At 40.4% G+C, this 13,776-nt stretch overlaps 1 protein-coding gene across 4 annotated transcripts in view; it reads right to left on the reverse strand.

The window, feature by feature from the left end:
* The window catches only part of LOC109039932 (carboxypeptidase D), a 213,802-nt gene that overhangs the window by 25,334 nt on the left and 174,692 nt on the right, over positions 1–13,776 (reverse strand). For all 4 annotated transcript variants that reach the window (XM_072301143.1, XM_072301129.1, XM_072301134.1 and 1 more), the window contains one exon: positions 7,701–7,819. In XM_072301143.1, coding sequence (XP_072157244.1) covers positions 7,701–7,819 — 119 coding nt within the window. The remainder of the gene's footprint in view (positions 1–7,700; positions 7,820–13,776) is intronic.

Here is a 13,776-nt window from a genome sequence, read left to right on the forward strand (position 1 = left end):
CCGCCCGACAAAAGAGTCGAGAAGCGGGCATCACAAGTGAGGCAGCAGCATCTAGCAATGCCAGGTGTCGGCATCGCTGGCTATAAGCCGACTCGCGGACGGATGCGATCCCTCAGCGCACTGTCCGATGCGACATCAGTGTCCGCGCCGCATACCTGTCTCTTATGGCGTTGCCGCTCCGTGTATGATGCTGACTTTAAAATCAGCTCTAGAAGCCTGGTATTCGTCATCTTGTTTCTCCATGTTTTCACAATTCTTTAGAGGAAGGCAGGATCCTGATAGCTTATTTTCTTGACTCAGACACTTGTGTTTCAACCTGCAGGGTGATCCAAAAGTCCCTTCCACCCCCTCTAACTTTTTACCTAATTGAGGTAAAGATTTGAAACTTGGGGGATATTCCTAGGTCAAAGGGAGCTACTTTTTGGCCCCCCTAAAATGCCAACGGCCCCCAACTTTTATTTTTCAAATAGGAAGACCCCCTTTGTGATAGCTCGTTCGAAAGAACATAAAAAAAGAAAACTTTTCGCACAAACCCAAAGTCAATATCTCAAACCGTTTCAAAATGGCGGCCGGTTAAAGTTCAAAATGGCCGAAAATTCACACCGGTTATTTGTCGATGGATTTGCGCGGAAATCGGTATGAACGGGTATTTTGACACGAGAAAAACGAATTTGACGTTAGATTTTCAAAAAAACCAAAATTTCCAAAATGGCCGCCGGTTAAAGTTTAAAATGGCCGAAAATTATCACCTCGGTTTTTTCCTGATGGATTTGCCTAAAACTTGGAATTTGAGAGTATTTTAGCATAAGATAAACAAATTTGAACTTAGATTTATAAAAAAATCAATTTTTGGTCCTTTTGAACTTTAACTGGCGGCCATTTGGAAATTTTGGTTTTTTTGAAAATCTAACGTCAAATTCGTTTTTCTCGTATCAAAATACCCCTACATACCGATTTCCGCGCGAACCCATCGACAAATAACCGGTGTGAATTTTCGGCCATTTTGAACTTTAATCGGCCGCCATTTTGAAACGGTTTGAGATATTGACTTCGGGTTTGTGCGAAAAGCTTTCTTTTTTTATGTTCTTTCAAACGAGCTATCACAAAGGGGTCTTCCTATTTGAAAATTAAAAGTTGGGGGCCGTTGGCATTTTAGGGGGGCCAAAAAGTAGCTCCCTTTGACCTAGGAATATCCCCCAAGTTTCAAATCTTTACCTCAATTAGGTAAAAAGTTAGAGGGGGTGGAAGGGACTTTTGGATCACCCTGTGTAATCGTAAGCTCAAAAGCTAGGTACTTTTTGCCAAAATTCTGCTTGACTAGGTACTCATTCATAATGCTCATATTTCATACCTCATGAGGATTTTCTTTTTGCATTCCATTTAAAGTCAGTTGAAAGCATCTTTCGTCTTTGTCAGGGATCTTTGATTGTTTCCAAATTTCGTGCACGTTCGAATATTTACGCATTTCGAAACTAGATAGCGAATTAGAAAGAACTATATATCTGTGAAACTAATTTAAAGATATCCCGATTACTAAACTCCCAGCCAGAGGGGCCAGCGTTTGAACTCGGAGTGCGAAATATGTTCCGCCCGTCGAAAGTAGTGATACCTCTTCCATTTCTATTCCCTCCGCAAGTGAAACATGTGCCGTCATTCTGCATCCTGCTGTTCACGACCGTAATACCTACAGCATCTGCAAATTTACAGAAACAGGCCGGAAAAATGCTCACGAGGAGCAAAGAAAAATTTCTGACAAATCAGTGTCGGCGATTGCGTACCTAACTGTCCCGGTCCCAGGATTCGACCGCAGGCAGGGTGACCCGGCAACTATTACTGTGGCTTTGCGATACATTGATTGTTATGCCCTGTTAACCTATGGAAAAAGATCTAAAAATAAGTTCTTCGCAACGAACACCTTGATAATCGATTCTTTACCACATCTTTAAATGGGGAAATATCGATAATCGATCGTTCGCGCCACGCCACTGAACTAGTATTGGTATTGTATTGGCAATTAAGCAAGATTGGAACGAAAGGATGGGTCACTAACCGATTGCTGCCGCGCAAGGGATGGTAGCAGTAAAATACCAAGGATTTAAAGACCACGGTGAAGAACCACAAAATGCCAAACTGCTAGATGCGAATGTTTCAAGAACAGCGTCAAATGCAATTCTGCTTGCCACCCCTTTATTTCCACCTGCGACGTTTATAAAGTCATAGCCCAAGCTTATCTGTACGGTCATTATCAAGGCTATTACAAGTAAACTACATCAAAGCGATGGTAAAATGCAAAGACAAGAGGTTAGGAAGCACACTAGAATATGAATGGTCAAAAAATATTGTTAAAAAAGTACCTAAGTAAAATAGCAAAAAAGAAATGAGTAATGAGCAGTCGATTGATTGATAGTGGTAATAGGTGGAAGTAGGTAACGTTTGAAAAGCTTCGGCTATGAAACACATTTCATAACACCTTGGCATTGTGTTTTCACATACTAATCCCTACACTTATTACTGGTGTAACGGTGATTTTCATCACCATGTTTAAACATTCTGCGGAATGGTTATTCCAAATCTGCCCTACTTCACAGATTGGTCAATTTTCAACTCATTCCGTGGTATGGGTCAACGCTGTTATCTGTTGCGTGGAATGGTCATAGTTTTGTCTATTCCGCGGAATAGTCTAATTCACAGACGGGGCGTAACACAAACATATCGAGCAGACTTTCTCTATCTGCCACCTGAGGGACACACATGTTCACGGGAACCTCAGAGAGTATTTCTTTAAGGCAAAAGACAGTTGGAAGAAGCCTCAGTCAAGTGAGTCGAAGCTGTTCCCCGCAGTAGGTAAGTCTATTGTCAATGGTACCTAAGTCATTCGTTTCGCGTCACCAGAGCAACTCTGTCTCTTAGCTGCATGTCAGAGGAAAAACTCGAATATGACGTCAAACTTTCCAAATTCAGAGCCTCAAGATGGCCAATAAGGCCTAAAACGCAATATTGGTGCCTAAGAAATTGATTCGTGTGAAACTGAGTACTTAGTAATGTGTTTCAGAGATCAAGGTAATAAAAACACCCAATTGTTGGCGCGTATATGTATGTAGTATACCGTCTTGGCGATCGTTTCGACGCCCTACTCGATACAATAACCGAGTCCCTTAGTTCGTTGCCGAAAAAAGACTGGCGCGAACTTCTAAGGTTTTCCAAAAAGTGTAAAAAGTTTACTAATCCGTCAATAACTATGATTTCAGATTTTTTGTCATTCTGGGGCTTTCTAGTTTATGTGCAATGAGTACCAACAGTCTACGTTACTTGTTTTTTTTGTTTTTTTTTATTTTTTTATTTTTTAAAACCTAAGAATGCTCTGCGCTAATTTAAAATATGCATATATAAGCAGAAGCAAACGAACTGATTCGAGGATGGCTAAGCAGTTCAGCACTCTTCGTATGAGAATTTCACTCCTCCGTTTTGTTTAAAACGTTGCTTTGACAGATCTCTACATCCCTGTTATGATTTTCAAAATTTGGTGCCACTGCTTTGATAGCCAGGGCAGCCGTAAGTGCAATTTGTGATAAGCCTCGAGACTCATTAGACCATTTGCTAAACGTGACTCATACAGGAATCCACTTACCCCTCTTCCCCACGCGCCTGATCACTGCGTCGGCGTCTACAGAGGAACAATGGACTTGAGTCCCGGCGCGGCTGAGAACCTCCCCCAATTACTTACTCTTGATTAACCATTTCACCGTCACGCTAGGATTCATCCAATTTTCAAAAAAAAGATTGTTTTGCGTGTAATTACCAATTTTTTTCCTTACTCTCCGATAAAACACGAATAAAAAGATGCCTCATTCATAAAAATCGGTCGAATAGAAGAGAAGTTACAGTATTCGAAATCTGAATAAATCAACAAAACCTCGCCTTCTCCATACATAAAATAAAATGAAGGGGAAAAAAGAAGTGTATAAATATTATAAATATAATTGACCTCAGAATTTGACAAGTAAATCAATAATATAATGGAGAAAAAATTGGGGGAAATTACAAAAAATTCGTTTCTTGCGAGGGGCTTCCTTGTAAGAATTTTAACCCAAAGACAAGGATCGAATAGCAGCAGTACTCCATACAATACACGGTGTGCCTGAGTGAGTTAAACATTTTTTAATACGTCCAAATCGAAAATTCTTTATATTTTTTTTTTAACTACAGTGTTGCTTGAGTTAGAGTAGGTACCTTTATAGACAGAGTATGGCCATTCGTATCTTTTTGCTACAGGAAAACTGTTCCGCTTTTTGATTGGTCAACGAGTTTTTAGGCTTCATGATGCTCTTAGGGCCGTAAATAAACAAACAAGATGGCGGCTCACCGTAACATCGATAAGAAGCTAAATTTGACAAAAATGTCAATTATACGGCAGTAACATTTTAAACTAGCATATCTACGAATAACACACGAAAAACACAATAAAACATTGTTAAATCGCCTTTCACCTTTATCACAGGAGGATGTAAGATGTGCATAACCTCAATCTTGCTTGCTGATAACAGCCATCTTGTTTGTTTATTTACGGCCCTAAGAGCATCGTGTCAGCCTATTCGCTCGCGACCAATGAAAAACCGGAACAGAAATGGCCATACTCTGTCTATAAAGGTACTCTAGCTTGAGTCGTTTAATGCAAAAAAAAATCCGTGGAGATTCTGGAAAGTGAAGGCGCTTTAAAAGTGTTCTGGGGCTATAATAGTTATATCACCGGTAGTAAATCCCGTTATATTATTAAAAATAAATTGACTCCCTAGTTTAATGCCTTAGTTTCTTGAATACGATTATTTTAAGCACTCAAACATTTATACCACCAATTTTAGCTATGGGGCGATTTCCTGAGAGACTATAATAGGTATCACGAATTTCTCATAGAGCCCTTCAAAAATGGCTTGCTTTTTGGGCAGCCGATTCGGCCATCGAACCGGGGTTTAAATGGAAGCTGATAATAACACAAAGCTCTGAGAAAAATTTTGAGATGAGTAGGTATACGAACGGTCTGTAAATGGCGAGGAGAGGCGGGCAAAGCGGCTAAAATCCGATCTAATTTTTGCCGCTTTTCTGTTGAATGGATGTTGCCTCGGACTTCTGACTGTGTCCACACATGGTTTTTGTTCTCCTTATCGATACGTAAGTCTAATCTTCACGTCAGGGAGTCGACACATTTCGAATTTTTCGATTTTATACGGAAAATTGATGGTTCTTCGGGATTCAAATTATTATTGTTTCATGAAAAATAAATGCACCCAAAATGTGACTTTAGCATAGGTATTGATTTTTACATATTTGCACTCACAAAATTGGTTGATAAATTCAGCGAGTGGGTGCATCGACCTGGTACATCAAGTTCTGCGATTTTTTACGGCAAATCGGTAGATTTTCGGGATGTAGAGTGCTTACTTTCAATTCATGAATGAATAAAGCATGGACATGGTTGAACTGCTTTGCATGGAAATACGTTTAAAATAACAAAATCAAGACTTATTTAATGCAATTGTACATATATCGAGTCAATTTCTTTTCAATAACATAACGGGATTAATACTAACGGTGATTTGGGTATTTTATTGTTAGCCCCGAATTACCTTTAAATCGACTTAATCTTTCAGGAGTTCGACAGAGTTTTTCCTTTCTTCCTTTTAAATCATTCCGTAGCACTTTTCTTCAAGAATCTGAGAAGATTTCGCTTGAGGCAGATCAAAAAACTTAAACTCGTTCGAATGGCTTTCTACATTCACAATACACGGTCTCGTCAAAGTGCGGCGTTGACCTCGCAGTGTTGGATCATGAATTTCCTTGTCGTGCTGCTTGCCTATTATTTTGAAATCTCTGTAAATGAAAACTAAAGGGGTTGATACGTGTGCGAGTTAATGACGCGCCTTATCAACAAATTACGTTGGAGTTCACTGCTTGTTTTGTACTTCCTAATGTGTAGAAGTGTACGCGGTTTCCAATAATAATCTCACTCAAAAACCCGAAGTCGAGGCCTCAAGTTCTTCATTTCTGCAGCCCTTTCCCCGTACTTATCATTAATTACAGTGCTCTCTCTCTCTATAGCGGCACTCTCCACAACGGAAAACTCTCTGTAACGGATGTATCTACCGGTCTCTTGATGTTCCTATACTAAATATACTCCCTTTATATACCGGATCCCTCTCTGTAGGCCGGATAACCTTCCGGTCCCATGAAGTCCGCTACGGAGAGAGAGTACCTACTGTAGTATATTCTGAACATTAATATAAACAGTTTTGATGTTTACCATATTATACATATGGATTTAGGGACTCTACCCTCCGATCCTAACTCCTATCCTATAAGCAACACTTAGGTGTTTCAAAAAGACCAAACGTTGGCTTTGAAAAATAAGAAAGACAAGATTTTGGTAGCAGGTGCAACGGTTGGTCTTTCTATATTATTAATTTTAGTGTATTTTCCGAAGGAAATACACTATTAATTGCGTTCTCCCCTGATGTCAGACCTGGACCAAAGACCATGTAATGAGCATCGATCATGGGTCGTAGATTACGAATATGCATGCCGTTTGAATTCATGTTTATATGTGTATATATATATATTTATTTATATATCTGTTTATTTATGTATGTATTTCCGACTCATCGTGGTTTTTCCGATTTTTGCTTGGTTATATTTCCCTCATTTTAAAAAATTTCCGAGTGAAACTTTTTGCGATGTAAAGAAGAGGAACAGGACTACCATTCTGCGAAAAAAAAACGGAGATCGAAGTATTACATTTCGAATGGTGGGGGCGAGAAGTGGGGGGAGGCTCAATTTTGTGGGCGCGATAACTCGCGCAAATTAAAAGCTTTCCCCCCGAAATTTTTACAGAAGGAAGATCTTACTTAGTTCTAGGCTGGTATTGAATTTGAGCGAAATCGGTCGAGCCGTTTAAAAATGGCGAGCTTTGAAAGTTTTAGGCGGGGGGTGTGCGGCAAAAGGAGGGAAGCCGCACAGTGGGTCACGACCTGAAAATTGGTGGACAAGACGGCAATGTTGTCGCACAATGGGTCACGAACTGAAAGTTGGTGGACAAGACGGCAATGTTGTCGCACAGTGGGTCACGAACTGAAAATTGGTGGACAAGACGCGATGTTGTCACACAGTGGGTCACGAACTGAGAAGTGGTGGATAAGACGGCAATGTTGTCGTACAATGGGTCACGAACTGATGAACTGAAGGCTATATTGCCGCACACTGAGTTACAGACTGATAATTGGTGAACAAGACGGCAATGTTGTCGCACAGTGGGTTATGGAGATTCATCCATCGTCATTCAAGCTTGCCACAGTGTTTGTTGACATTACATGAGGATTGTTGTTGCAATCTGGAGACATGAAGTCCTTATTCGAATAATCAATGCCTCCAACAGTGTAAACGTAAATCCAACCTCCAAAGATTGATAGCTCCCCCCCCCCTTCGGAAAATACACTCTTCCCGCGGTGGACGCGCGGGTCACTTAAAAGACAGAACAACTGAGGCCGGACACTCAAACTGAAAAACGCGCGCACAGCGCGCGTCCCGGGGGGGCTTGGGGGGGCGAAGCCCCCCCCAAAAACCGGCGCGGAGCGAAGCGGGGCGCCGGTTTTTTTATTATTTCCTTTTCTTTTTTTAAGCACCTTATTTTGAGGAAATGGAAAATAACTTACCAAGCGATTTTCTTCCCACAGTTTGGGAAGTTCTGTTGCGGGAGGATATTTGCAGCAGGAAAGCTCCAATGTCACCTCCATGCAGCCATACCAAACGTAATTGAAATCCTGCATTCCACCTGAAATTTTATGTTAAATTTAAACATCTCTAGCGGCCGTCATTGATCATTGCCAACCATGAAATTAAACTTGAAGATATTTCGTTTAACACCAAGCGCGTCGTCTAACTAAAACGAGCTTTTGATATGTTATCAAGGAAGTTTTAGGACATATTATAACCCTGGTTTGGTTTTAGTTATATGACGCGTTCATAGTTGAAAAAAAACTTTTTAAAAAAATCAACTTTTAAGGGAAATCTGCAAAAATATTAGGGAATTACGTCGTTAGGGTTTTTCTTTGGGGCTAAAATTAGAGAGAATCTCCTTGTAAAAGTTTAACAAGGTAACAAGGCTTGGTAACTGCCCTCGATAATATGCGTAGCGAGCATACAGTTGGAGAGACGTGTTTCCCTAAGATTTTTGCGTATGTCCCTTAAAAGTCGATTTTTGAAAAAAAAATTTAAGTATGAGCGCATCATCTAACTAAAACCAAACCAGGGTTAGAATGTGTCCTAAAGCCTCCTTGATACCATATCAAACGCTCGTTTTAGTTAGACGATGCGCTCGGTGTCAAAAAAGCCTCATAGTGATAGAAAAACACGCATTTTCGCTAAAATACGCCTGCAGACGTATGTTCAGGCTACCGGTTAACACGTATCCAGTGGCCTATAGACCAAATCATGATTATTTTCGTAAACTACATTAAGTCAACTTGGGAAACCCACATAAATTTCACAATTCTAGGTGAGGCCAAGAAAGGTCCTCTAGAGGGGGCCAAAAAAGGCCCTTATTGATACCCCCCCCCCTTTCCTACAAGAACCATGTTGAATTTTTTCTATAAAGTACCCCCCTCTCCCCCCACTAAAACTCGATTTTTCTCCTAAATATGACATCAAAATGTCCTTTCTCGGCGGTGTCTCAAAAATAACTCAAAAGTGGCAACAGTTTCGAAAATGACACTGTCATAATATTTTTCTTCATTAAATTTTGAAGAGAAATGGTCTTAACAGTTTTTTTTTTAATTATTTTTTTTATTTGTAAGGCACCCCAGGACTTTTCAAAAACGGTCCCAAGTATGCAGGGTGTGACATGGGCCTGGGCAGTCGCGCCTCGAGGAAGCTCCACTCGGCGGTCGGGCTACCGCGTCTTTCTAATTCTCATTAATTGATGCTGCAAAATAAGTATTTCATCGTTGTAACGGACAAAAATCTTTCGGTATTCAATAAATGTCCTTGATATGAATACAAGATACCAAAATGCATTATTGTAAACTTTATTTTTAAATTGAGAAAATGAGAAGGAATGGAAATTAAAAATAAATCGACAAGAGAATTAAGAGGTATGCAACAAACTTTACTTTAATTTTTTTTGCCACTTTTAATACAATTTTAAGGTGTTCTTTAGGCTTGGACTTCGTCTGATTGGAGCACCAGGCAGCGGTTAAAAATTTGTCGCCTGTTTTTTTAAGCATACGTACCTTTACCTTAAATAGACGAAATTGTAATAGTATCCTAATACTTTTCTCTGAAGTGCGTAATGGTATATTGTTTTCGGCGGGAATACTTATTTTTATTTTGTCTAAAAGTTCTGCAATTTCAAATTGGCATTCCGATGAATTTTCAATGTACCAGTACATTTATTTCATACTTTCGATGATTCTTCCGTCGAAAAGTCTTTCTAAAGATGTATCATAATCAAATACATTAACCCTTTTGAAATCCCTCCCAATCGCAAGTTTGATGCCGAAGTAACCATTTCCGACCAAAAAGTTGCAACAAACTTGAAACTTTGTAAAAACTTAGTTCGAACTAAGTTTCAACTTTCTTGCCGCCTAGTTGCAACAAGCTGCAACTCCCAAACAACAAAGTGGATTCATATATCAATAAAGTTTCAACAAGTTGGTTTTTCCACACAGAATTTTTTACCTAGTAACTATGGCAGAGCCATAGAAGGAAAAGACGAAAGATTATACACCAAAGTTAATTTTTTATAGGCAATGAATCGTTTAGACAGTCGGGTAAAAACAGCGACTTGAGCACAGTAAAAAAACGCTTCATATCTTCGGAACGTTCGTTACCCCTCCACCTTCCGGGTTTGCATACGAGGTATTGCATGTAGCCCCTTCACCTTGCTGGATACGCAATGGGGTTGTTGCATGGTTGAGGGATTTGAGAATAAAAAATATGTAGTCATAAAACTTTTCGCGATAAAAACGATGGTAACGTTCAAAAAGTCAAAAATCAAGTCCTTAAGCCCGAAAAAGACCGTCAAAGTTCCATCAAATTCAAGTTGAAAATAAACGATTTCATTGGCGATAGTAGAGTTGGTCAAACTACGCGGAAGTCTCTCCTCGCCGCCATTACCCACATCATGACCGCGTGTTTATCTAATGGAGGTTAGGTTAGGTTAAGTTCATCTCGAGCTGCGATTGGCTACGATGATGAGCGGACGCTGCCGGAGAAACCCGAGCAGGGCCGGCTGCTGCGCACCGCCCTCCGCTCACCGCCGAACGGCTCCTCCGCTCCGTGAAGAAAACGGGAAAGGAGCGATTTTAACTCACTTTCCGACCCAGAAATCGTCGTGAAGAGCCAAAAACCCAGTCTGTAATTGATTCATCTTATCTTCAGGTATCCATCACGATAAAAGAAATGAGCTTAGTCGGAAAACTCGATTTTTCCTGATTTTCTAAAAATTCATATAGCACGCAGTTCAGATAACAAAAACCCATGGCCGTGCGTTGTGACGTCAGAGTTACGTGATTTCGAGGCGCGGGAAGGAACCCCGTTTCAAATCGTTTCTCAACTTTCGACGCTTTTTCTCCATGTTCCAATCATCAGAAAAGTAAAAAAAACCTTAACAATCGGCACACCACCAACTTCTAGAAACTGAATTTAAAAAAATGCATGCAACAACCCCATTGTGTATATAACCCCTTCAATTTGTACGTTATGCAATGGTGTATATTGCCCCTTAAACTTGTAGGTTATGCAATGGCGTTTGTAGCCGTTTCAATCTGCGTGTTATGCAATGCTGTATGTTACCCCCTCGACTTATAGGTTATGCAACAGAGTTGCTGGACAGTGCACATAAATAAATGATATATCGAACTATCGGTGTAACTTGGCAGCATTGAATTTTACAGTGTTGCTAGATGGTGCAAAAAATAAAAATTCCGTATATTGTTGTCAGATTGTGCAAAAAATTCAGCATTTCGTACTAGTAAAATTTCGGCAACAATAAACCGTCTCCTCCGGGATGGGTTTGGTATCGGAGACTAGAGTGTAAGGTCTGATTCGGGGATTATAATTTTTATTGGCGGGTAGGTGTATATCGAAGGGCTTGCAGATGTGTATCGAAACCTTGTACTTTGATATCGGCAATTCGGTTTGGTTATTGGAATGTTCAGTTTGATGAATCAAACATTTTTTTTTTTTTGAAATCGATTGTTACCGTTGAAAAACGTTCATGTTTAAAAACGCCCGGGTTATGAAAAACATCAGCGTTACAAAACGTTAGGGTTGTCAACCATAAACATCGTTCCCTTCTCCTTCTCCGAACTTTAAATCGACACTTATATCATCGACTTTCCGAATGTTTTTCTCACGGGACATCCTGGCGAAACGGAACTTGCAGTCGGATGATAGGTACTTTGAGTACAGGTACGGAGCGGAACGAATGAGCGCCAGTAAACTCAAGATGAATAGAAAAACATCCGTCAAGGTAGGAGATGCGCATTTGATTACCGGATAGATCGGGCACATTGCGATGTTTGCTTCGGATGAGTTTTCTATCACTGTGGAATTCACTCCAACAACGACGATGGCGATGAGAATTATTTTATCGCTCATGATTTCTTCCTTACGATACGGGGAAGAGAGTGAATACTATTTATACGAAATCCTTAGTGTCAATCCAACTGTTGTGACTCGCGTCCAGACCTACCCATTTGACAAATGCCTGGTTTTTCTTCGCGGTAAAATGTTCCTTTGATGAGCGTATCGTGCGCGTCTTTCAGATCGTACGCATCGGAACGATCGGAATAACGCTGACAATCTTGAAAATTTCCGTGCTCCAGTTTGGTGTGTATCTTTTCTCGATCATAGCTTTGAGCCTAAAGATCCAGACGTGATCACCGGCTTTCAGTTTTCGTCTGGCCAGACGTCTCTTTTCGGTTTTACTCAGCAGTGGCCCACGAAACTTTTGCAGGATCATCGGTACTTTTTTTTCGGTAACATCAATTGGTTTCATCCCGATGGTGCGATGAACGCTCCCGTTATATTCACGAATGAGTTTCGGTAATAGATCTACTCACTTGTACGATCCTCGGCGCCGAACTCTTTCCACATCTTCGTTTTAAGTGTTTGGTTGAATCGCCAGACAAAAGGGGCTTTGGTTGTCGAGTATGAGCGTACATATTGATTTTGTGACGCTTCATCAATGCTTGACATTTGGAGTTGTAGAATTCCGGGACCATATTGACTTGTAAGTGTTTCGGTGATTTTCTAATCAGGGAGGAATACGATTTGACCCGGAACAAATTGCTTAACAAACTTTTCCTATGTAAACGTCATCAGTAGGTTCTCCTGAACAACATACCAAAAGTTTAACACGGTCCGACCCCGGAACACCCCCCAAAGTGGCTAAATTTCAAAATGGCGGCCATAATAAGGCCTCTGGGATTTCGGTCTTTTAAAATGCGCGTGTAGTGTCATGTGAGGTATCAATCCCTATGTAATTTTGGTCGTAAAATTCAGATATAAGGTCAAAAAGGTCCCCCGGTCAAAGGGGGTGCCCCAAATCTAAGATGGCGGCCAATTTTGAAAGGCAGGAGGGTGAATTTTTAAAATGCGCATATAGGTTCCTGTGAGGTATCATTCCCTACGTAATTTTGGTCGTAGATTTCATTTCTGGAGTCATAAAAGCCCTCCAGTCAAAGGGGGTGCTCCAAATTTCAAGATGGCGGCTAAATTTGAAAGGCAGGAGGGTGGATATTTGAAATTTTTACATGACATGGCAAGTGAGGTATCATTCCTCACGTAATTTTGGTCGTAGATTTCATTTATGAAGTCATGGAAGCCCCCTTGTCAAAGAGGGTGCCCCAAACCCACGATGGCGGCCAAATTTGAAAGTATAGGAAGGTGAGCCAAAAAAACAACAATCACGTTAGAAGGCAGGTTGGCTATCAAATTCTATGTATTTTTAGTCAAGGAGTCTGAATGAAATTTTAAAAATTAATTTTACACAAAAATAAGACGTGACATGCCTGTGCCTGATGGTGACCATCACGGCTGTCCAGGGTACGAAAAGATGTGAACAGGAGCACCTACGAGTTATTTTTGTTAATTTTGAAGCACATTCATTCTCAATTCAGATAATGATATTAAACGTGACCTACAAATTCTAGTCAATATGGGAGAAAATCTGAATCAGCACATGCTGATTCATAGTCTGAGTCAGGATGGTCAGGATCCTCTTCCTGGGGTGTCTCTAAGTTTATGAAGTCTTCTTAATTTACACATAAGTCCGTGCAGCATAAGTTCAGTCTCTGAAATGTTCACTTTCATACCGCATGGTGTACCACACCTTTTTTTACAATTATACCGAATAATTTTACGCAGCGATTTCGGACTTTCGATTTGTAATAGGATTTTCGTTGAAATTTCTATCAAAGCATTTCCATTCACGAGCATTCAGATCTGTTCGTTCTACCCAGCTTTCTCTGTTCGTTCAAAGCTTTGCGTAGATTTCAAGAGCCTTTCAGCATTTTTGCATAGGTAAGGATCCGATATGAGCGTACCGAATATAGTTATGCTTTTCCGATTCTGTGCATGTGAGAGGTTAAATCGCAGCAAAAGCCAAAACGTATGGAACAGAAGCTGCTTACATAAACTTAGATCGATTCTGTGACGGATTCAAGGGATGTTGTGAGCGATCGTCTTGGACTTTACGCAAATAATATCACATCTTAAATGCAGAGA

This window comes from Bemisia tabaci, chromosome 1, assembly GCF_918797505.1.
Source record: "Bemisia tabaci chromosome 1, PGI_BMITA_v3".
Classification (NCBI taxonomy): Eukaryota; Metazoa; Arthropoda; class Insecta; order Hemiptera; family Aleyrodidae; genus Bemisia; species Bemisia tabaci.